We start from the raw sequence: 2687 nt of genomic DNA, 5'->3' as shown, positions 1-2687 counted from the left end.
CCAAAATGTTGTTACCATTCTTGTGCTACAGTTTTACAGAAAAGACTCTATCACTGCCCTGGCCAATAGGGAGCTCACGTGCAGATAGTAAATCAGAATTCAATAAAATTAAAAATTCAGGGCAATGCCTGTGGCTCAGTGGGTAGGGCAGTGGCCCCATATACCAAGGGGGCACGTTCGAACCTAGCCCCAGCCAAACTGCTACAAAAAAATTGCTGGGCATTCTGGCGGGCACCTGTAGTCCCAGCTACTTGGGAGGCTGAGGCAAGAGAATCGTTTAAGCCCAGAAGTCGGAGGTTGCTATGAGCTGTGACACCACAGCACTCTACCAAGGGCAATAAAGTGAGACTCTGTCTCATAAAAAAAAAAAATTAATAATTCAGTTTCTCAATCCCACTACCCATATTTCAAGAGCTCCTAGTTACATGAGGCCAATACCAGACATATGTGGCTCCTGTACTGGATAGCACACAAATATAGAGAATTTGCACAACCACAGAAAGTCCTTTTGGACAGTACTGCCCTAAAGTCAACTATTACTTAACTGTCAAGGTGATTATTCTAACATAGCACAAAATGAGAAGAGTACTTGTAATTCTTTCTGCTAAAATTCAATATACCTCATAGGTGTTTACAGAAAATGGATTATTGGAGATAGTTGTACTCTTCGACTTCGAAAAAGTCCCATCATTCTAGAATGAGTTTACAATTTTATCCCTACAGTGCTCTTCACTCAAAGTCACTGTACAACGCTCATGCCTGTAATGCTAGCACTCTGGGAGGCCAACGTGCATGGATTACCTGAACTCAAGAGTTCAAGACCAGCCACAGCAAGAGTGAGACCCCATCTCTATTAAAAATAGAAAAACTAGCCAGGTGTTGTGGAAGATACCTGTAGTCCCGGCTACTCAGGAAACTGATGCAGGAGGATCACTTGAGCCCAAGAGTTTGAGGTTGCTGTGAGCTATAGTGCCATGGTATTGGCGTCATAGCACGTCATTGTTACCCACACCAGAGTGACAGAGTGAAACGCTGTCTCCAAAAAAAAAAAGGTAAACCAAAAGCCTGTACCCTTGGTTCACACTGATGCTTGGTACATATACACTCAGACTTGATTTATAGTGCCAAACTATTTTTCCTCATCTGAATAGTTATTTGAATCAGGTTATATTATTTTAATCATTACTCTTACAATTTTTTTTCCTGGTCTACAAAGCAAGAGTTAAAAAACTCAAGAGAACCCTATGGGAAAGGCTGAACTTTATTTCATATTCACTGACCTCATCGGTTTTCACTAATTCTAACTTGAAATAACTCACGTACTCCAAAAGCATAAAGGAAATCTCCAATACACAATGAAACTGAAAGCTTTATTCCATCGATGCATAGTGAAGTATAATATTAAGGCCCAGTATTTAATCAAGATAAGTCTGTATAACTCCACCCTTCCTCATTAGAGAGAATGGTACTCATATACCATTAAAAGGACAACAGCTCTAGAAACCCACAGAAGGAACAATGTCATTAAGTGCTGCAATGGGGTTAAATCATTCCATACATATGCACAAGTGACTGCAAATGTAACGCATATACTGATTCTCACCAATTTCTCCATCTTGTCCAAGTTTAGGAATGCTAATAGACGTTTTGGTCTCCATTTCTATTTTCTTCTTAGTGTCCCCTCTCTTTCCAACTATATGCCTATAATATTAAAAAAATTAATTTAACAGAAGGCAATTAAAAAAAATATATAAAGTATCCCATCATGTTTAAATCCCTTATAGTAAAGAGATACTCCCTCACAGAAAAGTCCTTCAGTAAAAGCTCAATATTTGTGGAGGAAATTATAAGTCATCTAAGTTTATAGATCACATTGCATTGAACTCATTGGCAAAAGCTTGCCATATAGCCAATTCAGTGTACAGATAGAACCACCATACCAAGCACCTGTTTGTTTCTCAAAACTAGATTTAAAACCAAGGTCTGCAATTCAGTGACAGGAAAACTGACATAGTCTCAGGCAGCACTTCCAACAACTGATGGGTCTATCATTTGAGAGGAAGAAAACCTTGCTCATTTTGGAAAACAAGTTAAATATATTATGAATTCATCCTAAGGGAATTATCTTTGATCCATTAAACAAGCATAAACAGCAAAGAGCAGGATTTACCACTCAGGACAGATTCAAAAGCATGGGGGAGTAAACAGGTAACCATTAGGCTGAATTCAACAAAGGGAATGTTTTACTTGGAAGATGTTGTGTAGAAAGTTGCATGGTACAGTGCCACAGAGATTAAGACCTGCAATGAAACTGTAGGCGAACAAGGAAGGCTGTAGCTCTCTCAGGGCATGCAGCAACTTTATTTCTTCCACCAAAGCTTATATAGGCAATACTACACATACACACATGACTTCAACCTTAGCCCCAGGCCTCTCACTGCCTGGCGCCTACGGGTCTAGGATTAACTGATAACCACTTCACTAACATTATCTAAAGTTATTCTTATCCTAAGTAATCAAAAACAAAACCACAAAACAAGGTTCTGAGGAAGTAAGCTGTTTGAATGCTTGACCTTTAACAGACCATCTGGAGGCAGTCATTCATCTTTAGGGAGTAGTCTGGAAATTCCTGAGATATACAGGTACCTGCCTACAGACCTGCCCCCATGAAGCCAGGTCTTTTTTTT

The 2687-nt window shown here is 39.5% G+C and overlaps 1 protein-coding gene across 1 annotated transcript in view; it reads right to left on the bottom strand.

The window, feature by feature from the left end:
* ASCC1 (activating signal cointegrator 1 complex subunit 1) overlaps window positions 1–2687 on the bottom strand; it is a 135391-nt gene that overhangs the window by 120345 nt on the left and 12359 nt on the right. The window contains exon 4 of the mRNA XM_012801401.2: window positions 1604–1701. Coding sequence (XP_012656855.1) covers window positions 1604–1701 — 98 coding nt within the window. The remainder of the gene's footprint in view (window positions 1–1603; window positions 1702–2687) is intronic.

This window comes from Otolemur garnettii, unplaced genomic scaffold (assembly GCF_000181295.1).
Source record: "Otolemur garnettii isolate 467f Iridium unplaced genomic scaffold, OtoGar3 scaffold00008, whole genome shotgun sequence".
Lineage (NCBI taxonomy): Eukaryota > Metazoa > Chordata > Mammalia > Primates > Galagidae > Otolemur > Otolemur garnettii.
Note: the sequence above shows the minus strand (reverse complement) of the source record. Positions and strands in the feature narration are given on the sequence as shown.